General features: G+C 37.7%; 1 protein-coding gene across 10 annotated transcripts in view; it reads right to left on the bottom strand.

The window, feature by feature from the left end:
• The window catches only part of WRN (WRN RecQ like helicase), a 125,491-nt gene that overhangs the window by 87,653 nt on the left and 9,919 nt on the right, over window positions 1–27,919 (bottom strand). For 3 of the 10 annotated variants that reach the window (XM_043893944.1, XM_043893943.1, XM_043893942.1), the window contains exons 2-8: window positions 17,621–17,722; window positions 16,860–16,978; window positions 12,372–12,517; window positions 11,738–11,886; window positions 10,836–10,985; window positions 8,719–8,788; window positions 1,557–1,671 (exon numbers count right to left, since the gene is read on the bottom strand). In XM_043893944.1, the coding sequence (XP_043749879.1) occupies window positions 1,557–1,671; window positions 8,719–8,788; window positions 10,836–10,985; window positions 11,738–11,886; window positions 12,372–12,517; window positions 16,860–16,978; window positions 17,621–17,710 (839 nt within the window). In that variant the 5' untranslated portion in view covers window positions 17,711–17,722. Of the gene's footprint in view, window positions 1–1,556; window positions 1,672–4,944; window positions 5,043–8,718; window positions 8,789–10,835; window positions 10,986–11,737; window positions 11,887–12,371; window positions 12,518–16,859; window positions 16,979–17,477; window positions 17,723–23,163; window positions 23,361–27,919 lie in introns of those variants that run through there. The other 7 variants (XM_043893940.1, XM_043893941.1, XM_043893945.1 and 4 more) reach the window with 6 other exon arrangements.

Here is a 27,919-nt window from a genome sequence, read left to right as displayed (position 1 = left end):
AGTTCTTGCTTTGACCCACTAAAAGTTCATAAGATCTACCTTTATTAAAAATGAATCTAGGGAGGTGGGAGGGAAGCGCAAGAGCAAGGAGATATATGTATACATACAGCTGACTCATGTTGTTGTAGAGCAGAAACTAATACAACATTGTAAAACAATTATATTCCAATTAAAAAAAAAAAGAATCCAATATTGCCCATTCTCAAAACTTAAGAAAACCTACTTAGCTTTAATATTATAAAGCAAAGCATTAAGCACATGTAATTTATACTCAATAGTCATTTTAATTCCTAGAAAAAAAACCTGAAATGCATGTGAGTAGTAATTTTTCATATAAATGGTATTTTCTTCTTTCATGGAGGGAAAAATGTAAAAATGAATATGAAATAGCTTTATTAGTACCTTTTCCCATTTGACAGTTATTTCTTTCAGATATTCTCAAAGTTACATAGCAACTACTAAAACAAATTGCCAGGAGGAAAATTACTTTGAAAAAGAGCTGAGTTTCTATCTCATACTTTGAAATCTATCAAAATATATCACAAACCTCATCCAAAAAAGAATACATTAACACTGCATTTTTTCAGAGTCAGAATTCTATTTCAATTAACTGCTTCACATTTCTACAAAGGATGTTAGCCTCAAAATTCTGTTACCATGTTATACTCAATCACTGTTCAAGAGCACTCCTGTTTTTAGAGGTTTTATAAGGGAGTCATTCATCCATTAAGGACAGAGTAAAGCCAGATTCCAAGAAGAAGCTACTGGGAGCTACAGTCCATGGAGTCGCAAGAGAGTCGGACACAACTGAGCAACTAAACAACAACAACCAGTAGTCCAATATCTGTTAATTCAAATGTCAAAAGTTATCTACTGCTTGGCTCAGACCGTAAAGAATCTGCCTGCAATGCAGGAGACCTGGGTTCGATCCCTGGGTCAGGAAGACTCCCTAGAGAAGGGAATGGCAATCCACTTCAGTATTCTTGCCTGGAGAATTCCATGGACAGAGGAGCATGGTGGGCTACAGTCCATGTGGTCGCAAAGAGTTGGACATGACTGAGCAACTAACTCCTCCACTTTTTTTCAATGCTTCAGCTATATAAAACACTCTTTAAAATCTAAATGCCTCTTGTTTTAATAGTCTACTGATTAGGTAGAATTCTCATATAATAATCACTTAATAACCAGAAAAATGAGGTTACAGGTTTAAAAGTTGCTCTTATTTACTGATTTCAAGTAACCAAACTATAAATATAATTAAATGAAAAAGGCCCATAAACAGAAAGAAACAGTACACTGAATCTTCAACGTTTCGTTCAAGTGAACATAAGAGTTTTATTCGGCTTTGCTTCATAAAGCATCCTACAAAGCAGAGAAGCCTCCAACTTTTGTGCACAATTTCACAATTGGGAAATATTTCTCAAACTTATACATCAGTCTGTGTGCATGTATTCAAGCAAATTTATGAGTCCACCCTAATGAACTTTTTTACCGTGTTTAGAAAAATGCAATAAGAACAAACAGAATTGATTAAAAAAAAAAAAAAAACATTTAACCTCTGTGGATTTTCCAGTTTTCCAAAAGTATCCGGAAGACATTCAGCCAGATCCATCATCTCCTTGGAGAGCGAAGTCAATTGTTTCTTCACGTCACTAGGTAGTATTTCCTCCTCTGGAATAAAAGAATCAGTACTAATTTTCAAATTACAAAGCAGAGATATTTATTTAAACACTACTAGGGCTTAAGTTTGCATTTTGTTTCTTTAAACGAACTGCAACAAAGACTCCCTTAACCTATCCCAAAATCACCTCAATCACTTTATTTCCCTTCCAAATTTCCGTTCTTTAAAATTTTAGACTAAATTCTAACTCATCTGCATTCATACATATTACAACCCAGTGGTTCTCAACCTTGGCAGGTGAAGGTAGAAATGAGACTCTGATCTCACCTGCACTGTTTCAGCATCAGAAACCAACAGACCACCATATGGGATGCTACTTACTAAAACAGCTGGGTAAACATAACCTTACCCGACAGACACCCCTCACTGTCCTCATTACCAGTCATCACAAAATAAAATGCAAGCCTTTCTCATAAGTGATCACCTTCCGAACTTTCAGCTTCATTCTGTCTGACGGTGTCTCCACAAACACCACATAACTTACCAGCCTTTCCCAAACCCTTCCCCTGCTTACAATTCCTACTCTTCATCACCACTTCTTGTGTCCTTCAACAAGTGCAGCTCCTCTGAAGCACTGCATGTTGGATTACATCATCAGCTATTCCTACTAGTTGCAGCTATCTTGTGGTCTCAAAATCACATCACTGAAGATTTCAGCACTTGGTTCACTGTCTTCTTTCTTCCCTCTATTTCTGTGATAACTCCTAGTGATTTCAACATCCACAGAAACTCTCTGCCTAAGAACGTGGCCTTTTCAGTTCCTCAATCCCTCCATTTCCAGCCATCTTTTCCTCAGCTGATCTCAGCCACCCTACCCATAACCATGTGCTGGGCTTAGTCGCTCAGTCGTGTCTGACTCTTTGCGACCCCATCGACTGTAAACAGCCAGGCTCCTCTGCCCATGGGGATTCTCCAGTCAAGAAAACTGGAGTGGGTTGCCACGCCCTCCTCCAGGGGATCTTCCCAAACCAGGGATCGAACCCAGGTCTCCTGTAGGCAAATGCTTTACCGTCTGAGCCACCAAGGAAGCCCAAGAATTCTGGAGTTGGTTGTCCTGCCCTCCTCCAATGGATCTTCTGACCCAGCAATCAAACTGGGGTCTCCTGCATTGCAGGTGGGTTCTTTATATCACCTGAGCTACCAGGGAAGCCCATAACCATACCCTTGATCTTAAAATTGTCAATAAAGTCATTACTTCCAAATGCCAACTGCAAGTATTCCATCCTCTGAACACCAGCATGACTTCGGCAATACAACAATTCTTGCACACTTTCAGAACCAAGCCCACTGACCTCCTGCCTTTCCTTACCCATTATTCTTCTCACTGCTCCCCACACCCCCCCATGCCCTACTCTCCTCCCTTGCCCATATTAATCATTCGCTCCTGTGGACTCAACTCTTTTGTTCCTTCCTTCTTCCATGGCACTTACTTGATGCCTATACCCAAAAAGTTGACTACAGTTGAAAATAAAACACAATTATGAGTTTCAATTATGAGCTTTCAATTCATGCACACACCCCATGAACCCTCAGTGATGACTGTTAATTAGTCTACATTTCCCACTTTCCCACTCTCAAGAGGACTGTGTCATACTTCTTTCTGTCTCTTCATGCTTCCAATACCTCCAACACTTGTCCGTCCTTTTTGGTCAGAAAACAACTTCATCTCTTACTTCACTAAGGAAACAGAAACAAAAAGAGAACTATCTCATCTTCCCGCCACCAACCTGCTAATTGCTAATTCATATCACAACTCCCATTTACAGCAAAATTCCTTGAAAGAAAGAGCTGTCCACACTCACTGTCTTCAACTTTCTAGTTCCATTTTCTCCCAAGCTGACTGCCTGCCACTGAGCTTTTTCCAAAAGCTATTCATGGAAAGGTTACCAATGGCCTCCACAGAGCCAAACCCGTTCATCCGAGTTGCTCATCTCACTCTTTCATTGGAATATTCACTGGAAGGACTGATGCTGAAGCTGAAGCTCCAATACTTTAGCCACCTGATATGAACAGCCAACTCACTGGAAAAGACCCTGATGATGGGAAAGACTGAGGGCAAGAGAAGGGGACAACAGAGGATGAGACGGTTGGATGGCATCACCTTCTCAATGGGCTTGAGCTTGAGCAAACTCCCGGAGATAGTGAAGGACAGGGAAGCCTGGCTTGCTGAAGTCCATGGGGTCGAAAAGAGTTGGATACAACTTGAGTGACTGAACAACAACATCTCAAACTGTCAGAGGCATTTAAAACAGTTAACAACTAGCTCCAGCCCACAACATTGGCTGGCTTCTAAACACCACCCCTCCTATGCTTCCTCCTTCATCACTGCCCCTTCACAAGCCTCTTCGCTATACTCTCCATGTCTTCCTGACCTCTAGAGGCTGGTGTGCCCTTGATGTCAATATGTGGGCCTCTTCTATTCTTTATTCCACTCACTTCCTATTTTATCTTCTATTTTATCTTCTCAAGCTTAACCACCATCTGTATACTGATGACCCTCACAGTTACAGCTCCAACCCGTCTTCCCTCCAAACTCCAGAATCACGTTCCCAACTAAGGTATCTCCTTGGATGACAATAAACATCTAAAACTTAGCATGCATGGGTTCTCAGTCACTCAGTCATGTCCAACTCTGCAACCTCACGGACTATAGCCCGTCAGGCTCCTCCATCCATGAGATTTGGTTGCCGTTTTCCCCTCGAGGGGATCTTCCCGACCCAGGGGTTGAACTGGCATCTCCTGCACTGCAGGTTTCTCTTACCACTGAGCCATCTGGGAAGTGACCAAAACTGGAATCCAGATTCTTCTTACCCAAACCTGCTCTTCTCATTATCTTTCACTGTGACTGACCCTTGCATTCGTTCAGTGGATCCAACCAAAACACCTCTACATCTCACTCCCCACAGAGAATTCATCAGCAAATATATACATATCTTCCAGCTTCTCACCCCCTCTGCGGCCACCAGCCCAATCCAATCATCTCTTGCTTGGAATATCACAATAGCCTCCAAATTGACTTCCCTGCCTAAATACTTACCCTCCTGTAGCAGCCAGAAAAATCCTTTTGAGATAAATATTTAATCACATCATGCTGCTACTCCAAATCCTTTAAGTATTTCCCATCACTCATCCTTGTATTTAATTAATAAAATATGAAGTCAGATTCATGGCCTATAAGCCCCAAATGATCTGGCCCAACCTACCTTTCTGGCCTCATTTCCGACTCCTCTCACCCTTGTTCATTTCGTTTCGGTTACACTCACCGTCCCTCACAGCTTTGCTCTCTCTTCCCCTCGCGCCTTCTATGTTCTCCCTTCGGGCATCCATGTGGCTCATTCCATCACTCAGATAAACAGAGTGAAGAGGTTGGGTCTGTTTTGTTCAGTGCACTTTCCTCAGCAAGTGGTACAGTGCCTGATGCCTAATAGAAAGTGAAGTCGCTCAGTCGTGTCCAACTCTTTGCGGCCCCACGGACTGTAGCCTACCAGGTTCCTCCATCCATGGGATTTTCCAGGCAAGAATACTGGAGTGGGTTGCCATTTCCTTCTCCAAGAGATCTTCCCAACCCAGGGATTGAACCTGGGTCTCCCACATTGTAGGCAGACGCTTTACTGTCTGAGCCACCAGGAAAGCTCACAAATCTGTTATATGAATAAATGAATAAACAGTCCCTTTCTGAACCAAAAAAGAGTTGTTTACACGTGCTTTCTCACTTTCCTTAGATCTCAGGCCTCCACTCACGCTAATGCGATTTCCACCCATGTCCTTCCACTACTCCATTCTGGCTCCGGTTATGGGACCTTCACGGTACCCAAGCCTGCGACCCTTTTTTGTGTCCCAATGACCACTCTCCCCTCAATACAGTCTTTTGTCACCCAGTCTACCTAAGCGGCTGTAGTAAAGATCACCAACGACTGCCACATTGCCAAACCTGAGAACTAATTCTAAGTGCTCAGTTTCTCAAACTCACAAGAAAATTTAAACAGTGGATAACGCCTTCCTCTGTAATACACGTCCTTTACTTGGCCTGCCACACATCCACCTCCTCATTTCCTTCCATGCCCACGGCAACTCCTCTAGGGTCCCCTCCCCATGCAAACATGGAATAAGAGTTCCTTGAGACTCTCAGCCTCAGTTCTTTACCTAGAACTCCTAATTCTTTAAATCCAATCATCCTCTGAGTTAACAGGCTGTATATCTAACAGCCTACTGGCCACCACCTCCACTTTGCTATCTCTCAGGCTTCCTTCCATTAACGTGTCTAAAAACAACTGAATTAACCCCTTGACCCCAAATCTGGCTCCTTGCCCTCAGTGTTTCTCACCCCTGCTGCTCAAGCGGCCAACACAGGACTGATCCGTGCACATGGCTCACAGCGTCACATTAAATCCTGTTGATCCTACCGCTCTGTTAAATGTACTTTGCATTATCCACTTCTCTCCTTTCACAATATAACCAGCCAAGCCAGGTGACCATCGCCTTTGACTTGGATTATGGACACATCACCCTAACAGATCTTGCACTGTGATCCCTGCCCTCCAGAATCAATATTCTGCTCAACAGCCCAAGTTCTAATTTTTTTCATGTAACGCATATCATTCTTGTTTAAAACTCTCAACAGCTCTTAGGAGGAAATGTAAGCCCCTGCCTCTCCTCTATCCCTTGCCCTGTCATGTTCAACAGCTGACTATACCAAACTGCTTTCAACTGCCTACAGACACCTCTTCCTTCTGAAACTGGGCACCTGCCATTGCCTGTGCCTTTGACACTCTTCCTCTCCTCTTGCACTAGCTAACTCCTGCTCATATTTAAGGTCTGGCCATAAACATCACTTTTTCCAGAAAATATTCTCTAATACCTCCAAATATTCACTGGGTACCTCTATACGTTAGCCATAACACCTTTTTTCCCCCACATCATAAGCCTCATCTTCCTACAGTGCCCTTTTCTTTGCTGTTCACCTATATTCCCCATAAAGCTGTAGGTTCCCCCCTCAGGAGACAGACCATGCCTGTCTTGTTCACTGCTGGCTCTCCATTTATACTGGGCTGAATAATATTATGTTCTAATCTTCTTTTATTTTTTAGTAAAAGAAAAAACCACAAACATAATAAAAACCAAAACTTTTGAAAATATCATTTGAAATATCATTTGAAAATATCATCTATATACACCTCTATATTTGAGGAAGGTGAGGTTGGCACTGCTGGTTCAGTAACAAGAAGGAAAGAAGAGAAAGAGGGAGGGAGGGAGGATGGATGAAAGGAGGCAGGAAAAAAAGGAACAGTAATGTTAGCTACCGGAGAAAGCAATGGCAACCCACTCCAGTACTCTTGCCTGGGAAATCCCATGGACGGAGGAGCCTGGTAGGCTACAGTCCATGGGGTCACAAAGAGTTGGACTCGACTGAGCGACTTCACTTTCACTTTTCACTTTGATGCATTGGAGAAGGAAACGGCAGCCCACTCCAGTGTTCTTGCCTGGAGAATCCCAGGGACAGGGGAGGCTGGTGGGCTGCCGTCTACGGGGTCGCACAGAGTCAGACACGACTGACGTGACTTAGCAGCAATGTTAGTTACAATTCACTGGAATCCTAGTCAAGTTATTTCCCTTCAGATGTCACAATACACTTAAATAAATAACATAACAGAGAATAATAGTGAGGGTCAAAGAATGCAATATTGCAATGACAGGTATCAGGACTTTCATAAAAACTTATAAAACACCTGCTACTTTACTTGAGAAATATCTTACAGTCCTCAGAAGCATTTTCATCAGAGACAAAATAGCAAGTGTAACCTACAAGCAATCTTGTAAACCACAAAATCAGAAAATCATGAATCCCTCTGTTGAGTTCTGAGTTAAATAAGCTCTTATATATTATTCTCTATACCAGCTTCAAAAACGTATCATCTGCCTCAGTTATCAAGGTAATTTCCAGCCACCATACCATTGCCAACAGACAACCAGCAGGCACTCAACAGATGTGGCCTTCCAACAAGAGAAAGTATAAGAAATCTTCCTTAACGTGTAAAGGAGGGTCACCCACAGAGGGTATGGATTCCTTCTCAATAACAGCTATAAAGGATATTATATAATTTTTTATAAGGAGGTCATGCCATACATTTTAAAATTTGGCAAAATCACTTTATTTAACTAACCCCTTAACAAACACAATTATTTAAAATCTCTAAAAGGAAGCTACGAGAATAACAACTATACAGAGACCAGTACGGGTGCTTTGCATATCATGAGTTCAACAGCTACTCTATGAAACAGGTATTATGCCATCACTCACTTCCCAAACACAGGAAACAAGTAAATCCCAGGTCACGTGGCTGGGATTCCACCACTGGCCTATGTGACACTGTAAGCAGATCTGCCATCACTGACCTAACAATAGATCTGAGAGCTGAATTTGAAAGCTGCAAGTGGCCATTCTTTTAGCAGAAAAGCAGCAGAATTATCGCATCCTGGGGAAAATTTAGAAATTTAAATCACGGCACTCTGAGCTCAGTCACTCAGTCATGCCTGATTCTTTGTTGACCCCACAGACTGTAGACCCCACCAGACTCCGTCCATGGAATTTTCCAGGCAGGAATACTAAAGTGTGTTGCCATTTCCTTCTGCCATTGCCTTCTCTCGAGGGCATCTTCTCGACCAAGGGATCGAACCCCCCATCTCCTGCATTGGCAGGCAGATCTTTACCAACTGTGCCACCCACGGAGCCCAAATATTTATAGCAAAGGTGTATAATCTCCAGGCTGAGAGGCGGCTGGTTGTACCACTGATGTTCTCCAAGCTACAAAATCCCAACACTAGAAGCCTAGTGAACAGCAATGCTACAAGTCCTGCTTTGACACAAGTAACATGCTTGAAACCCTAAGCTTTGGCCAAGTTGACCTCATCCTAATCCTCAGACAACCAACACATTGTAATAATGCTAAATACACATGTGTGAAAATTTGTGCTTTTGGACCTAACCTCACAAATGAGCAAACTCAAATTTTACCTTTTATTTTCAGACCATAACATACCTTTACTCTTGACAAATATTTGTACAGGATCACTTAAATTTTCTAATTTTTGATAAATGATGAAACCAGCCTATAAGAAAACAGAAAGAGGAACCAGTAAGCTAAAATCACCAAAATAAAATTCGATGCCTCATCTTTACAAAAATTAAAAACAATGATTCCCAAAGCACCCAAGAAGCTGAATTCAACCCTTTAAGTTATACAAAGATCTGTCTTCATTTATTCACCACACCCATTGTGAGAATGGAGAAAGTGGCACACCTTTAAAATAAAAATTTTCTTATTTTAACATCCAATATTATGAGCAAGTACCAAAATCAAACACCTTATAAATGGAATCTAACAAAATACAATCGAGTAAGAGAAAACTGTATGATACAGATATCCATTTCCCATCATCGCATTCTTAGCTGTTAGTGTATATATAGTCCTCCATCTAGCTACTCTAAACAGGAACAATCAAATCATACAGATTTCTCATTACTAAAAAATGCTACAGAACTTGGATTAGTTCTCAACAAGTTTTCTATTTTAAACAAAACATAAAGAAAATTATCTTTTTATTTCCCCACACAGATGAATTTTCTTCTGGTTATAAATAAAAGAAGCTCCCATTTCTAAAAATAGATGCAAAGAAAAGAAACAAGATATCTACAAATAAAAGTATAAGCTGGGGGAAAAAAGTCTATTAGGACATAAAATAAGACTTTTTGGAAAAAGAAAAGAGTGCTATTCAGAAAAAAAAAAGAGTGCTATATATATATATATATATATATGTATATGTATATAAAGATAGATAGATAAGCCCTAATTTCACTATGTACAAATAGGTAGCTATAAAAATCATCTGACTAACAGCAGTGGAGAGCTAATTGTGGAGACAATTTTCTAAATTTTTACCACATTTTAAATATAAGTGTAAGAAATAAGGCCAGTTCCGATATAGAAACTGCATTGTAGTTATTTTTATTCTGAAGTGGCTTATAATCAAATACATCATCAACACCACTTGTGCTTGCTCAGTCTGAGCTTACTGTCCTCTCATGTTTTCAAAGAACTCACTTTTTTTCACATAAAAATTGGACATTATTTTTGCTTCATGATGATAAAAATAACTAGCATTACAATCTATTGATACTTGCTAATTAATATTTAGAATTAACAGTTTCACTAAATTTCTACCTAAGCATTTTTAATGCCCAACTGACTTAAAACATTTTAGTGTACACAATAAAAATTTTATAAAGTAATTTATTATAAAGTTTAAAAAATAGATTGTAGTCTAAAGATCTTAGGAGGGGGATGGGATGAATTGGAAGATGGGACTGACATATATACAGTATTGATTTGTTGTTGCTCAGCCGCTAAGTCGTGTCCGACTGTTTGCGACCCCATGGACTACAGCATGCCAGGCTTCCCTATCAAATTCCGGAGTTTGCTCAAACTCATGTCCACTGAGTCGGTGATGCCATCCAACCAACTTGTCCTCTGTCGTCCCCTTCTCCTCCTACCCTCAATCTTTCCCAGCATCAGGGCCTTTTCCAGCAAGTCGGGTGTTTGCATCAGGTGGACAAAGTACTGGAGCCTCAGCTTCAGCATCAGTCCTTCCAATAAATATTCAGGACTGATTTCCTTTAGGACTGACTGGGTTCATCTGCTCACTGTCCAAGGGACTTTCAAGAGTCTTCTCCAGCACCATACTTCAAAAGCATCAATTCTTCAGTGCTCAGCCTTCTTTATGGTCCAGCTCTCACATCCATACATGACTATTTTGGAAGAACCACAGCTTTGACTACATGAACCTTTGTTGGCAAAGTGATATCTCTGCTTTTTAAAACACTGTCTAGGTTCGTCATAGCTTTTCTTCCACAGAGCACGCATCTTTTAATTTCACGGTTACTATGTATAAAACATGACTAATGACAGCCTACTGTATAGCACAGGAAACTCTACTCAATGCTCTGTGATGACCTAAAATGGGAGGGAAATCCAAAAAAGAGGGGATACATGTATATGTGTGGCTGATTCATTTGCTATACTGTAGAAACTAACACAACATTATAAAGCAACCATATTCTAATAAAAATTAATTTTTGAAAAAGATCTTTGGTACCTACATAAGCATCAGTGGCTGCATACAGTTTCTGGTCCTCAGTGAGGGGAAACTTACTCCAGTTGCTACAGCGGATAGACCGGTCTTTCAGAAGCTGTTTACCAAAGAGGTGTTTAACCAAACCACTGAGGCTCCAGCTCTCTATACATTTCAGCTAAAAATAATGAAAAATCAACTCAGCAAAAGTTATTTCTTTCCATGTATTCTTAGATATTTCTGATACCAAATGACCACGTCACACATAAAGTTGAAAATGTTACACCAAAATATAAGGCAGAGATAGTCCTTAGATTTCCAGTCACTAAAAACCTTATTTGCAATCTACCTTACAAGAATGTAATTCTATCATTTCCTCAATGTAGGTATTAAAATTCTTGGACTGTCAAAGTATCATTCATGGACAAAAGTTGAATAGGTTGGTGATTTTTCAACTTCTCAGCCAAACGAACACTTGGCTAATGTGAGAACATAACCTAAATGACTGCATTAATAAAAGATGTGAAATATGGGCCGTGGAAATGATGGTCAAACTTCCACTAAGAGCATCACACCACAAGAGCTGCATTATGTTTGCCTCAAAAAAAGGGGGGGGGGGGGGATATTGATATAGATGGATTAAAGAGAGAAACTTTAAATACAGTAATTAAATTTGCAAATATATAAAACAAAGTGAAATAGTACTAAATATGGGAGAGGATGCTTGCTTAAAAAAAATTATTTGCTAAGGCAACTGATTAGAACTGAAAGTTTTCATTATGAGACACGCATTAGGGACTTCTTTTTTATAAAAACATTATGTAGCTTAAAATAGTCTCTCCAAAAAAATTTAACACTCAGAAGGGACATTCTGTAAAACACAAATTTATTTTGTTTGTATTCTGAAAATAATCTATGTATTATGTCTACCTTTTCATTGGCAACATCTGTCAGCTCCACAATACTCTTCAATTTGATATCAAAGTCACGTAGAAGTTTCCACTGATCTTGTTCAATTCCCACACCTGCCTTTTTAATTGCTTCATTTTCAAGCAACATTTTTAGTCCCTGAGGGAAAACTATAATATTTTTATTAATATTTATATAATAATATATAATATTTATTCCCATAGGTTCTATCAAACATGACAGATTTATGTTCTACTTCATACACATTCTATGTTTATATTTAAATTTGAGATTAAATTCAGAAACCAACACTTACCTTGAGTGTTTTTGAGAGCTTTTTTTTTTCACCTAAAGCAAAAAGTCCTGACTGATAAATGACAAGAAAAACAACTAATTTAAATGCTAATAACTCTATTATCACTAACATTTAGCCCCTTTACACTTCAGTTCTCTACCCTCTGAAACAGGAATAATATCACTGACTGACAGATGTGACATGAAAATTAAATAAAACAGGGATATGAGTGAATACTTAAATATAAATACTTAAATATGAGGTGGTGAGAGAGGCTCCCGTTAATTCAAGAGCTTAATTTCATGTGGACAAAGCTGACATAATACAATTATCTACCATACAAAAATAAGAGACACCAACCTGACATAGAAGAAACATGGAACAAGTAACACTTGCTCTCCGACACACACAGCTGAATGAGCGCCACTCTGCCCAGGTTCCCCTTCTTGTACACTGGTGGCCACTCGATGTCAAATCCTACCACATCTCCATTAGAGAGACTCATGCTAAGTGGGGGGAAAAAGCATAAATTATTTCATTAAAATTTTAATTTCTGCATCACTGAAGACATCATTAAACATGTTAAAAGACAAGCCACAGCCTGTAGAGGATATCGTAATACATGCAACATACATATTCATACAATAGTCAGAAAATATTAGGTTAGCCAAACAGTTCATTCTGGTTTTTCCACAAGATGTTGCAGAAAAAACCCAAGTGAACTTTTTCACCAATCCAATACTAAAAAATTCCTTGAAAAGTCAATACAAAAAAGATAAATAATCCAGTTTAAAAAAAGGGGGTAGAAATATGAACAGGTAATTCCCCAAAGGAGGGCTTCCCAGATGGCTGCACCATCAGGAAAAGAATCTGACTACCAATGCAGGAAACGCAAGAGACGGGGGCTCAATCCCTGGATTGGGAAGATCATCCCCTGGAGTAGCAAACAGCAACCCGCTCCACTATTCTTACCTGGAAAATTCCATAGACAAGAGAAGCCTAGTGGGCTACTGTCCATGGGGTCGTACAGAGGTGGACACGACTGACCAACAGAGCACACGATTCCCCAGAGGAAATCAAAATGGCCAGTAAATTCAAATATATATATATATGAAGACACAAAATCTCTGAAGTCAGAGAAACGTAAATTGAATCTTTACAATTTCACATCTATCTGACTAACAAAAATTAAAGCTCCACAATACTGAATGCTGATAAAGAAAACTACCAGTGGGACCACTCACATACTGGTGAATTTTTAAACTGATAATCCTCTTGGAAAAAACTCTAATGATATCTAGCTAAAGATGTATGAACAGTATGAACTGACAAGATTTTCTCATAAATATATGAAACTTATATGTGCATAATTAGAAATGTTTAAGAATGTTCACTGCAATACTATTCTGACTAGCAAAAATGGAAACACTATATTTCCATCAACAAAAGAGTGAATAAATTATGATATACTGAGACAATGTAATACTATATAAAAGTTTAAATAGAACCTCACATACCAAACCAAAAAGAAAAATTCACAAGAACATAAAGTGTTGAGTGAAAAAGACAAGTGGAAGAATATACACAGAGTTTGATAGTATTATTTTGAAAGTTTCTTAATGGGCAAAGTAATAGTATATGATATTGGGGGGGACATAAAATTATGAAAATCATAGAAAATATGTGAGGGAATACTAAACACTGAACTCATGATAGAAGTTAGCTCAGAGGACCTCAGAAGAGAATCAGAAAGAGCATACATGAGCTGTATTTTATTGTTTTGTCTTAATAAAGATTTGAAGAAAAGGAAGATTTAAGGTTTGACAAAGCTAGTGGAAGGACGATGGGTGCATGTTAAATTATTGCTTATATTTGCCTGCTTCACAGTTGTTAAAAGTGAAAAACCTATTTAATAAATTTTTAAAAAACTCAACCTCTGTTTTGGGCTAAGATGAAATAACACTGATCAGTCGTAACTGTCCCCCATGAACAAATAAAGAAGATTGAACAAAATGCATAAACAAGAGTTTCCAGACACTGGACAACAGGCCCTAGAGGACTATGCTCTCTGAGGTGAGGAAATCAAGTGTAAGCCCAAATGCTGCCCCAGATTTCCACCTGCAACATTCTAGACAACAGAACAGGGAGGAGAGTCCAAAGCAGAGCACGGAATTGGGAGGACAGAGTTCAGAACGAGAAGGGGAAGCAGCTGGAAGATGCGGGCAGAGTTCTGGGGAGGAGGGAGCCAGGCAGCAAAGGACATGCCAGCACAGAGAGAAACTGAGGCTGGACAAAGAAAAACCAGGGAACTGCAGTCTGGAAACTCCTACGGCTTACACAGAGGCAAGAGGCATTGAGCTCTGCAAAGCTGGAGCAGGGAGATTCGTTCTGATCACCTGGGGCAGCCAGCAAAGACTCCAGAAAGGTCACACCCATTACAGACTAAATCATGCCCAGAATAAAGGTTACTGACATCAGGCCTAAAAACTTAAAAACAAGTCTCAAAGTGTAAAACTGATTTTCAGGTGACTTTACTGCCCAACACAGCAAAGCTCCTTTCTTTGGAGGAAGACAACAAAATCTAACATTCAACCGGATAAGATCATAACATCTAATCAAAAATCACCAGACATGAGAAAAGAAACAGGAAAACATGACTTATAAGCAGGATAATAGTCATTTAATAGAAAAATAATAAGTATAATGGAATTAACAAAAGAGTATATTAACACAGCTATTATAAATATGCCGAATATGTTCAAAGATTTAAAAGAAAACATGAATATCAGTTCAGTTCAGTCGTGTCCGACTCTTTGCAACCCCGTGGACCGCAGCACGCCAGGCCTCCCCATCCATCACCAACTCCCAGAGTTTACCCAAACTCGTGTCCATTGAGTCGGTGATGCCATCCAACCATCTCATCCTCTGTCATCGCCTTCTCCTCCCACCTTCAATCCTTCCCAGCATCAAGGTCTTTTCAAATGAGCCAGCTCTTTCCATCAGGTGGCCAAAGTGCTGGAGTTTCAGCTTCAGCATCAGTCCTTCCAAAGAACACCCAGGACTGATCTCCTTTAGGATGGACTGGTTGGATCTCCCTGCAGTCCAAGGGACTCTCAAGAGTCTTCTCCAACACCACAGTTCAAAAGCATCAATTCTTCAGCACTGAGCTTTCTTTATAGTCCAACTCTCACATCCATACATGACCACTGGAAAAACCATAGCCTTGACTAGATGGGCCTTTGCTGGCAAAGTGATGTCTCTGCTTTTTATGAATATGAATATGGTAAGAGCCAAAATGGATGGTATTTAAAAAAAAAACAATAGAACTTCCAGACATGAAAAATACAACAAGATTTTAAATTCACAGGATGGCATAACAGCTGATCAGATACTACAGAATGAAAAAACAAGGGAACTTGAAGACAGAGCCCAAGACCAATTTTTAAGACAAAGAGCCTCATGACCAAGAACACAGTTGCTGTATCAAGCAATGTAACCTACATGCATGCAGAGTGGCAGAAGAGAAAAACAGGATGTGAGAGAAAAAACATTTGAAGAAATTATTCAAACATAATGAAACTATAAATCCACAGATCCAAAAAGTTCACTGAACCCCCAAGCAAGACAAACACAAACCACACTACACAAAGGCACATCATAATCAAATTGCTGAAAACCTGGGATGAGGTGAAGCAAAAAAAAAAAAAAAACTACTTGCTTATCTTCCATAAATCACACAATTCATCAGAACTACACCCTTCAAGACACTTAGGCTTACTACCTTCAGACAGGACATACTATAGCATTGTTAAAGGTAAGATGGTAGAGTTAATACATAATCATAAACAACAGATTTTATTTTCTCTGTAAGACAAACTTAGTTCTATTTGATGAGACCCAAATATAGCCAGTGAACTATTGTGGGAGTGAGGTCACCTGACTGCTCTTTCTAGAATATATCTACCAGGAGACCATTAATAAACAGCTTAACTTACCTCTGCTTCTTTCAAGCCAATGTATGCTATGTGTATGCTGAGTCCTAAGCTCAGTCACATCTGACTCTTTGCAACCCCATGGATTGTAGCCCACCAGGCTCCGCTGTCCATGGGGATTCTCCAAGCAAGAATACTGGAATGGGTAGCCATTCCCTTCCCCAGGGGATCTTTCCAACCCAGGGATTGAATCCAGGTCTCCCACGTTACAGGTAGATTCTTTACGGTCTGAGACACCAGGGAGGTCCAATATGTAAACAGTAATTTAAAAAAAACAACAAAAAAAAGGACAACGATAGTAACATCAAAGATCTGAATGAATCTCCTACTACTTCTCCTTGTAAAATGCTTGAAGAGCCTTAGACTACATTATTACAGAACACTAATTTGATGATTTAAAAAATATTAATAATCATTTTTAAAGTTCTTTTAAAGGACCATTTGCTATAACTGCTGCTAATTAAATGCAACAGAGACAGTCACAGCCACTATTCAATATTACAATGTTGGTATTTTTAATGAAATAGAAAGGGACGTGTTAGAGGTTGAATAACTTTTGCATGTTTTCCTAAACTGGTGTGTTCAGTAATTCTATATATAATATCTTAAGTATTGAAAAGATTAAAAATAAGCTAAAGTAATACAAAGGTATATGAATGAACAAACAGGGACATTACATATTTAATTCGGAAATTTTAAGTTTTTATTTAAAAAGTAGAATTAGTGATATTTTACATGTATAACTATGTACTAAACACACCTCCACTATAAAACTCAGTACACTTACAAATACTACCATAAGGCTTATAGTCTAAGGGTCCAAATTCAAATGAAAGTTGGAAATTTAACTCATTACCTAATATCTTCTGAGAGCAAAGAACAATCATTAGCTTCATAACTGTACACAATGGATCCAGTGAATTCTAAGAAGGGCAGGTCATCTTCCAAAACACTCTTCTGAACAGATGCCTTGAGCTAAACAAAATTCCAAAGAGGCACAAATAAAAGTCACATTAAATAATAAATGTTCATTGAAATAATATAATTCACTGAAACATGGCAAATTATAGCTCTAAGTTTTATCAACTAAAGCTTTATAGACTAATGAGTCATATGGACAATTTAACAAAGATGAAGCTATTTACTGTAAAATTATTTTTCTAACAAATTTACTTGCAAACTTCTACCCTATTTTCATAAAAGCATTTATTTTATTAATGCTTTTCTGCAGTTAGATTAGTCTTCTAGATGCAATAATGTTGCCTTAAAATGCTAAAGACTGGTTGGTGAAGCTTAAATCTATCAGGACTTAAAATTCACTTGACCATAAAAAAATTCACCAAAATAAATATTGTCTAAATCACAATCTGAATCGGAACAAATTGGCAAGACCAGCCATGTGAACTAGATAAAAAGGGAAAACAGAATAAGAATTCTTATATTGTAAACCCAATTAAAATTTAATCCCACTCATCCATTCAATGACTAGATTCTGGTTCATTCACAACAACTCTAAAAGTAAATAATGGCTTGAAGTTTATAAGTGAGGATGAACTCAGTTTACAGTCAAATATACGTTAAATTTTCCATCTGAAAGAATTACTGATGAACTGCAACCTTTTTTGCTTTTACTGTATAGATCTTCTGTGTAGACATCCATTCAGGAAGTTTCCGCTGCTGTCCTTTTTCCAACGTTCGTTCACTCATCTTTAAAAGGTCCTAGTTGCAAAACCCAAAGAATGATTATTCTGTGAATAAATCCAGTCTTTGTAAGAAACCTACAGACAGACCAATCAACATGACTGAAGAGCCAAACATACATATTTAAAGTAAGCTATGGCATCTGGGCACAAACACAGGATGTAAGAGCCAGAATCGCAAAAGAAGAAACAACATGCTAGCTCTAAAAGCCATTCATTTAGTATTTCTTCTTTTTAAAATAAGTGAGGCAGTTTAATAGAGTTCTAAATTCTAAGCTTCTAGCAGTTTCAAAATTCTATTATTCTGTGACTTTGATCTCTTAAAAAAATAATCTTTATCTCATTCACAATGAGAATCTCTGGGTATATAAATTTCTATAAATTTTTGATAACTTTAATTTTCTTATCATATTTCCTAAGATATAAGTAAACTCATGAAACTGTTAAATTGTTCACAAATCTACCTGAAAAGACAGAAAAGCTTTTCTATATTAAGGGTTTTTATTACACTCTTGGCCTATCAAGTGAACTAGTCTCTCTATTTCATTGGGAGTATTTTTAAAACTCTATTATGAGCTTTGAGGGCTCTCCTCAATGTAAACTGCACTTCAAGAATGGTTACAGAAACACAATGGCTAGGAACACTATGACATACTCTGTTAAAGGTAAAACAGAGCCATCTCCTCGTGCCACTTTACACAATAAACTGAAGTGGCCTTAAGTTCTTAATAAAACTCTTCAAACCCCAACCTTAGTTCCTGACATTTCAAATTTCTAGTAAACGCACAGCAGACTTTAATATATACCTGAAGATTCTTATGATGAAATATGATATCAACATGAAATAATCAAAGCAACTATTTATGATTATGGGTTAGCTTGTCATCCCTATTGATATTATAAACTCTGAAGAAATTAAGCAGCATCCAGCAAGTATCCATTAAGTTCTTTTTTTTTCCCAAGCATAAACCCCCAAAAAAAAAAAGTTTTTTTTCCCAAGCATAAACCCCCAAAACTGATAACACTAATAATGTACGAAAGAAAATTTTTAAAGATTACTTTGGCAAACAAATCTGTCATACAAACTCACTCTTATACCTTGGGAAGGAAACAGTTAACTATAGTAGAAGGTAACTCACTCACTCTATTAAGGAAGTGGGAATGAAAGATCTCAACCACTGAGCCACCAAGCTCATCTATCAATGGTATCTACTACCCAAAACATCCCAAAGAGCATCTATCTAGAAAATGTTGTTAGCCAGATATAACTAACCTATCTAGATTGCTTATCATAAATAAGCTTGGATTGATGGATTTATTAATTTATGTCTGGAAAATGGGAGGTAGTCAGCAAGCTGTACAATTAAGATAATATAAAACAGAGGAGTTCCAAAATGAAGACAACTTCCTTTGTGCAATTTTTTTTTAACTGCTCAAAACTATTCTGCTAATCCAAAACCGTAACATGTACTAGTGCAGAAGAAAAGGACATTTTTTGGAATCTGTGTGTGAGAGTTTGGGGTTCCTCCAAAAAACAAAAAGAAAGTAATATTCCATCTGCACTTCAAGCTTGCCTGTACTCTTTGAATCATTAGCAAAGTCTGGCACTGAGGAAGATCTATGATTCAGTCAATCAGAAATAACAACTTGAGTGTTAGCACTACCACCTGCATTATATGTCATAAGATAAAATATATGCTGGATGAAATGCAAGCTGGAATCAAGATTTCCAGGAGAAATATCAATAACCTCAGATATACAGATGACACCACCCTTATGGCAGAGAGTGAAGAAGAAATAAAGAGCCTCTTGATGAAAGTGAAAGAGGAGAGTGAAAAAGTTGGTTTAAAACTCAACATTTAGAAAACTAAGATCATGGCATCCAGTTCGATCACTTCATGGCAAATAGATGGGAAAACAATGGAAACAGTGACAGACTACTTTTTGGAACTCCAAAATCACTGCAGATGGTGACTGCAGCCATGAAATTAAAAGACGCTTGCTCCTTGGAAGAAAAGTTATGACCAACCTAGACAGCATATTAAAAAAGTAGAGACATTACTTTGCCATCAAACATCCATCGAGTCAAAGCTATGGCTTTTCCAGTAGTCATGTATGGAGGTGAGAGTTGGACTATAAAGAAAGCTCAGCACTGAAGAATTGATGCTTTTGAACTGTGGTGTTGGAGAAGACTCTTGAGAGTCCCTCGGACTGCAAGGAGATCCAACCAGTCCATCCTAAAGGAAATCAGTCCTGAATACTCATTGGAAGGACTGATGCTGAAGCTGAAACTCCAATACTTTGGCCACCTGATGAGAAGAGCTGACTCATCAGAAAAGACCCTGACACTGGGAAAGACTGAAGGTGGGAGAAGGGGACGACAGAGGATGAGATGGTTGGATGGCATCACCGACTCAATGGACATGAGTTTGAGTAGGCTCTGGGAGTTGGTGATGGACAGGGAGGCCTGGCATGCTGCAGTCTGTGGGGTCACAAAGAGTCGGACATGAATGAGCGACTGAACTGATCTGCCACAAATCCAAAGCCCTTAACAGGAAAGTCGAAAGTTAATCCCAAAGTATGTGTACATACACACAACACACATAGGGAAAGAGTCTATTCTTAATCTTAAAATACATTTTTATTAAACTGGAAAACAAGTTTTGCTATATACAGAGTAGATCATTCACAAAACTGCCAGAAAATTGTTTTCTGCAAATAATAAACAACTCTATAAAAACAACTATAAAATCTTATAATACTGTAAGTAATCATTCACACTGCCAGAACAGAAATAAACCTCAGTAACACTTCCCTATAGCCAACAATAAGATTGAAATCATTTTAATTTAAAATGTCTAATTTTTAGATGGAAATACTCTTTTTTGGACACAAAATTCTGTCTAGATGCCTCCAGGTTAAGAATTTGAAAGTAAACTTGTTTACAAACCTAACATTTTTATCAAACTTATTAATACTTACATCTTGTACCAGATAAAAAGCACACAGAAAAGGAAAGTTGGAGAATAATTCACAGTAGAGAAATTCTTCTGCATACATGAGGCTTTTAATCATTGATCAGATAAAGGTTATTCTTGGAAGGGATCTAAGTCATTGAATAATAGAATTTTTAAACTATATATTGAGCTGTTACCTTGTTGGGTATGAGCAATGTTCACACATCTTTTTCCAAAATCAAATCTTATCATTTCTTATTTGAGCCATTAAAGGATCCCAGTTCAGTTCAGTTCAGTTCAGTCACTCAGTCGTGTCTGGCTCTTTGCGACCCCATGAATCGCAGCACGCCAGGCCTCCCTGTCCATCACTAACTCCAGGAGTTCACCCAAACCCATGTCCATCAAGTCGATGATGCCATCCAACCATCTCACCCCCTGTTGTCCCCTTCTCCTCCTGCCCTTAATCTTTCCCAGCATCAGGGTCTTTTCCAATGAGTCAGCTCTTTGCATCCAAGTTCCTCTTTAAAATAAACAATGTATTTTCATTTGCTTTGGTTTGGATTTTTCTAGAATAATCTCACCTATCTATCCACCACTATCTACCACTTTTCACCTTTATCACTTTTTTAAAGGCTGGCTTTAAACAACACACACCTGGGATTTTCGTGGTGGTTTATTTTTCTGGTTTTGGTTTTGAACAGCGCCAATTTGAACATGCTGTCTTTCAATAAGGAGATTCATCTCATTCACAGTTAGCGTAAGAACTTTCATTTTTGATTAATGTTCATCTTCCTTTCTTTGGTTTCCTCTTACTCTTCGTCCATTTTTTCCAACTGGGTGAAGTTACCATTCATACTCTTTTTTACCATTTTCAGTGTTAAAACTTTACTTTTTACACATCCTACTATTACTCCACTCTCTGGGCAAAATAATAAAACTATATCCCTTTCCCATCAAGACCTGACATTTACACTGTCCCTCCACCCAGTAAGGGAAAACTTAGAATGTTTTGACTTTCCCACCCTTAACTACTGTTACAGTAGTTAACTGATACAGTTTTGGCTGTTACAGCCTGTTAGCTTTCTAGTACTGTTTTTCTATTTCAAGAAATCCTTACTGTTTTCTGAACATTTTTGTTACAAATTTCATCATCCATTTTAATGTTCATATAAATTTAAATATATATGTAAGTGCTTATATTGCTTACTATGGTTTCCTTTTCAATTCATCCTGCCCTATCCTGGATCTCTGTTCTGAATTCAATTGTTTGCTCAGACGTTCTTTTCAATTGCTTTCCTCGGGTAGAATATGTAGGGGATAAGTGCTGATCCCTTGCATATATAAAAACCTATTTTTTCAGACAGATAAGAGAATGATGTGTTGACGGAGCCTAACAGTCTCTCAGCAGTTTGCAGATGTTCTCTCACAGTCTTCTGCCGTTTAACGTCACAAGTAAAAAGTCCATCGCTTTTCTGCTGCTTTCTTCAATTATGAGTAACATTTTTCCCATCTGGGAGCCTTAGAGACTTTAAAGGATTTTTATATTTTAAAGCACTCCACTCTATTCTTCTTGGGATCAGCGAGTCCCTGGAAAGGATTACAAGTCTTAAGAAAATTTTCCTCTTGTTACAGGATGAACTGTATGCCTCTCCACTATAAGACAGGTTGGGGTCCTAATCTCCAAGTACCTCAGAATGCCACTTTGTTTGGAGACAGGGTCATTACAGAGGTAACCAAATTTAAATGAAGTTATTAGGGCCGTGCCTAATCCAAAATGAGTGATGTCTTTATAAAAAGGGGAAATCTGGACACAGAGACAAGACATGCATAGACAGAAGATGATGTGAAGAAACACATGGAAAAAGTCATCTACAAGCCACGAAGGCAGGCCAGAAGCAGACCTTTCTTTCCCTCATAGCCCTCAGAAAAAAAGAAACTCTGCCAACAATGTGATATTGAACTTCTAGCTTCTAAAACTGCAGAATATTACATTTCTGTTGAGTCTTCCAGTTTGTGGTACTTAATCGCAGCAGCTATAACAAACTAATACACCCCTGTTACTGGTTTAGTTATTAATTGCTATAACCTATTCCTTTTTTCCTTCTATACCACTTATTCACATTCCAGTGAAAACTTGCCTGAATTTCTTCTGTTAATGTCTATTTTTTCCCACCTGATGATGACTTTCCTTAACTTTGTTCAGTATTACAAGACATCTCTTCTACTTGATCTCCAAGATGCTAATTTCATTCTCAATATTCTCCCTTTCATTTCAAAGTCCTTTTACAATTTGCCTTACTGAACTTTTACAATGTTAAGATTTGGACTATTAGTTTCAGAAAGTTTCTTTGCACTCTAGTTGAGTCTCCCCAAATGTGCCTGTAATTTCTTTCTTTAGTAAAAGTTATGATTTAATTATTTCAAAGATCTGTTTCAACAGGAGTTTCCTATTCTGGATGTTCCTCATGCTGAATTCCTTGGGAAAAATGTTATTTTACTTTACCCGTATAATTCTATTTATCATCAGCAGTCTCAGCTCCTAGGGTCCATCAGAAAGCTGCAAACTGAGCACCAAGAGACTATATTAAGTCTTCCATGAAATTCTAGAAGCCAATGTCTTGATTCACAGGTATCCAGAGTTGTAATCTCAAGCTCTAGCTCACCAGCACATAGAACCCACCAGTACAACTCCTCTAAGTCCTGTAAGACAGGAAATATCAAGTAGGCTTCCTAAGCCCAATCAGTTCTTCACATTCAATAAATACCAATTTAATTTTCAGCCTCATTTGTTTTACCACAGTAATTCTAATGAGTACTTTATTTAGGAAACAATGTTTTAATTCCTTTCCTAACTTCCGATTGTCCTTTTCCACCATTTTCAGTTCTTTAATACATTTTCTATTGAATCCACTGAATCCATTTTCACAAGGACTCTTTAAGTTATTTTTTGCGTAGACAATTCTTTTTTATCAAGGGTCAACTACTCAGCTAAGTGATTTGATATCTGTTGATTTTACTCAAATACATGATGACTCTCAATTGTCCAATTCAGGAATTCCCTGGTGGTCTAGCGGTTAGAATTTCAGTCTTCAATTGTCCAATTCATTTATAAATGAAGTTCTATACCAGAAGTGGACATTTTCAAGTTCATGGCACATTCAGAAAATGAAACTGTTTTCATGGCATGCTGGGAATGGGATCTGGGAATGTGAATATACTGTGAAACTTCTATCTTCTTTATAAAATTAAAATTTTCAAACTTTTAAAATAACAATCTTGAAATTATTTAGAAGAAATAACTTCTGTATATTAGGTTTTATGCTTAACATGGTTACACAAAATTCTTGATTTAGATCTTTAAACAACGTATCCTTAACACTCCGTATAGCAACCATCACGGACAAGCTTTGTTAGCACCAATGGTAGCAAATGGCAAAAGGGGAAGCTTTGCTCCGACATACTGAAAGCTCCTTTTTCACTGTTAACCAGCATTCCAACAATTCGATCTCCTTAAATTGAACTTCAAGCCTACTGAGAGTCTTTAATGCTTCCCTGTTCCTCTACTGAGAAATATGTTCATTTCTTCTGATGATGTTAAATAAGCTTCAAATACAAATGAATATTTTTATATCAAGAATTTCAATGCTAAAGTTCTGTATCTGGCACACACTGGCTTTTCTCAATAATATTAATCCTTCTTTAGGATTCAAATAACACCAATTAAACAATCACTTCTAAAAGTTATTTTAACTTCACTCCGCCAAAGTTGAATTTTTACTCTGAATCCATAAATTTTGTCACTACACATTAATATATTTTCCACATGATCACTACAGTGATGATTAAGTTAATTCAAGTGCTCAAAATGTCAGTTAAGGATACCATTTTTTGAAGCCAATAATTAGACTTCAAAAAACCTGCAAAGTCAGAGTCATTCACATAGAATAATTTGAAATTTTTCCCTTTAGCTTATAAATCTTCCTTTGGACTGTCAACTTATTTCAGTAATGAAATAGCTAATCAGATTTCTTCACCTAAAGCTGAAAGGATGGCATTGTAGCCACTTGGATTTCAGTAGATTCACCATTTTTATGACATTATTTAATGCAGAATTCAGAACTACAAGTAAATTTTAATATACAAGAGATTCTCTGTGAATAAAACAACACATAACTAGGAATATCAGGTTTTTTATGTTGAACTTAACATAAAGCCTTTCTACGTCCCTATTGTTACCAGTCCCACATTTCCAGTTTCTATAATTTCTCATGTGTTTCAAAATATTCATTTTTCACTTCATTTTTCACCTCCAGTTGGTTTTGGAACTTCTGTGCCAAGCAAATAATGTCCTTCCAGGCATTTTTCAAAGATTCTATAAAGCCCGCTGAGGACCACTGCCAGTATTTACGAATTCATAACTGCAATGAACACTTTTTTCATTAATCTTCTTCTAGTGTTGTCTTCAGCCCATAAATCTTCAACTTATCTTCTAAAAGAATAACTGAAAAATGGCAACTTTTCTACTTCCTTTGCCTCACTGGTCCCAAACATATTATTCTGTATAAGCAGGGGGGGAAAAAGCAGATTTAGCAATCTAGTGAGGTAATCTGGGTTATTAACTGTTCAATCCTGTAACTAGCTTCTTGAGTTCAATCTGATTATTTCTTTTATCAGTCTCTTAAATTTGTTCTTATTTTGTGCTCACAGACACTTTCAAAAGTTCAGATCTTTTGTTTCATAAAATAAATGTTTTATGAAAAAGTATCAGAATATTCTGCCTGACACCCCTACTCCATTTGATTTAGGCTGAAAAGTGAAGAATTCTGGGAATACCAAATCCAATTCTGAGATAATCCTTTACTACTTAATTATTGACTAATAAATATTTACTATTATGTTCAACTCATTAACTGGATGACTTTCCAGCTTTAATCAGTCTTAGATATCAAAAATGGGAAAGTAAGTATCTAAGGAAATTAAATCTATTTGTATATAAAGTACTTAAAATACTACAGGTCTTTAAGTCCTCAGGGAAAGTTTTCTGTTGTTTAGCCTGTCTGTATTCTTGTGAACATTTCTAAACAAATCCTATCCAAAAAAACAATATTTTTAAATTAAGGAGATTAAACAAAAACTAAGTGTACTGAAATACTTATTTTCATTTAGTTTAATAATTAAAAAATTTTAAAGTAAACAAAAAACACTTCAGGGTAATCAAATATATTTTTTAATGAGTTTCTGAAGTTACAAAGACTTATTTTATTGAATCAACTGAGTTGCATATGTTCAATTATTAATAGTAATAATTAACTAATAATCATGCTCTTTTCTATGCTTCCAGTAAAACTATGAAAATTAAGAAAGAAAATTCAAAGAACACATATAAGTTTCCCAATGATTAAATAACATACACATACCCAACTAAAGTGAGTAACAGATAGGAAATTATTTAACAGTTAAGTCAGAAGGATACAGCCACAACACAGCCCTTTTCAACCATGCTTACTGTGCATAACTATACATGTTATAGATCTCAAGTAGTTTATAAAATGATCTACATAAAGAATGCTCAAATATGATTTAACCTACTGCAAATCTTTGAATGTTTGCCTTATAAAAAGTTTTTATGCTTGAAAATTATAAAAAAATATGCAACCATCAAAATCCTGCATTACCCATAACCCATATCATTATGCTGCAGCACAAACTAGAAGGATAGTGCTTCAGCTAACGCTTGCCAATGGTCAGTATGGTCCCAGTTTTGTCAGACCTTCCAAATTTTCAAAAGAAATGGATGTTACTACGCAATCTCCCGTTTGATACCAATTTCCAAGACCCAGTTTCCTGCAGGCCTCTTAATTCTAACCTCGGCTGTAGACAAATCAGTACCAGCAGCTGGTCTGAGTATCTCTAGAAATTTTAAGTCAATATCCCTTTATAAAACATTCTTTGAGTGAAATACTTGGGTACATTTTTGGAGTTAGACTACAGAATGAGTAGTTGAGAAACAGTAGGAATATGCCAAAACAGGAAACAGGGTGATAGTCTGGGACACCTACTTAATTAGAGGAGTAAGAGGGGAGTTATCCTAAGACTGGAGCACGTCTCCTTTTCTCCCCATTTCTGAGTCTGCTGTGTCAACTCACGCTGGCCTGGCACATTACTTCACCCTATGGATTCCACAATGACGTGAGGAGCACCCACACAGCCTATCATTTACCTTCTCATCTATAAAACTGGGAGTACAAACGATGAATCCAGAGAGGGGCACTAGCTCAGTTCTTCCAGTCCATCAACTATCAGCATCAATCAAATGCTTCAATAGTCAAATTATTAAAAGGACTAGTTTGATGGTCTAGTGTGAAAATTAATGTCTAAATAGAGCCTAGGGTAAACAAAAGATAAGCCATCTTCATGAAGGTAGGCCAAGGAAATTTCTTCACACAATACTATGATTTCCACTCAAAATACTTCTCTACTTCTCACACCGTTTCACCTAAAGTTACATTTTTAAAAATTAATCTTACAAAAATAACCAGCATTCTCCAGAAAGATTTATATACAAGTATAGTTATCCTGACTTCCCTGGAGGCTCAGACGGTAAAGCGTCTGCCTACAATGCAGGAGACCCGGGTTCAATCCCTGGGTGGGGAAGATCCTCTGGAGAAGGAAATGGCAACCCACTCCAGTACTCTTGCCTGGAAAATCCCATGGACGGAGGAGCCTGGTAGGCTACAGTCCATGGGTTGCAAAGAGTCAGACACGACTGAGCGACTTCACACACATAGCCATCCTTGTTATACATAATATAAAACCAAAGCAGCTTAAATGATTCAGCAATTCACTCTGGTTATCAATGTCCAAATTTTAGTTAGACACTTTGAATCAGACACGACAGAGAGACTAACAATAATAAATTATATATATGTATATATATACACAGATACATATAAAGACACACTGTTGTTTTAGTCATGTCCAACTCTTGCAACCCAAGGACTATAGCCTGTCAGGCTCCTCTGTCTATGGAATTTCCCAGGCAAGAATATAGAAGTTGGTTGCCATTTCCTTCTCCAGGGAATATCGCCAACCCAGGGAATGAAACTGCGTCTCCTGCATTGGCAGGCACATTCTTTACCACTGAGCCACCTGGGAAGTCCCCATAGAGACACATGCACACACATTTTTCTACACAAGCATGCACAATCTGTAATTACTGTGAAGGATATAACTTATAAGGTATCCTTCTGTATTGTTTT

The sequence above is a fragment of the Cervus elaphus genome, chromosome 32 (assembly GCF_910594005.1).
Source record: "Cervus elaphus chromosome 32, mCerEla1.1, whole genome shotgun sequence".
Lineage (NCBI taxonomy): Eukaryota > Metazoa > Chordata > Mammalia > Artiodactyla > Cervidae > Cervus > Cervus elaphus.
Note: the sequence above shows the minus strand (reverse complement) of the source record. Positions and strands in the feature narration are given on the sequence as shown.